Genomic DNA, 226 nt, shown 5'->3' on the forward strand with positions numbered 1-226 from the left:
TGTATATATAATGTCAAATTTCCTTTATATGATTCTGGGATTCAACTCCTATGACATAGGCAAATGTACATTTCTGGTTCAGAATGTTCCGATGATGCTTTCCTTTGCGGCGATAAGCACTGCATTCCCCAAGATAACGTCTGCGACGGAGTCAACGATTGTGATACCGATGAATTGAATTGTAAGTCACTTTCTCTGAAGTAATAAGATAAAGCTGATTTGGGAA

At 38.1% G+C, this 226-nt stretch overlaps 1 protein-coding gene across 1 annotated transcript in view; it reads left to right on the forward strand.

Moving 5' to 3' along the window:
* The window catches only part of LOC119594807 (basement membrane-specific heparan sulfate proteoglycan core protein-like), a gene marked incomplete at its 5' end in the record, with an annotated part of 219836 nt that overhangs the window by 61290 nt on the left and 158320 nt on the right, over positions 1–226 (forward strand). Inside the window, 1 exon segment of the mRNA XM_037943897.1 lies at positions 83–181. Within this exon segment, the coding sequence (XP_037799825.1) occupies positions 83–181 (99 nt within the window).

The sequence above is a fragment of the Penaeus monodon genome, chromosome 34 (genome assembly GCF_015228065.2).
Source record: "Penaeus monodon isolate SGIC_2016 chromosome 34, NSTDA_Pmon_1, whole genome shotgun sequence".
In the NCBI taxonomy this organism is placed as follows: domain Eukaryota; kingdom Metazoa; phylum Arthropoda; class Malacostraca; order Decapoda; family Penaeidae; genus Penaeus; species Penaeus monodon.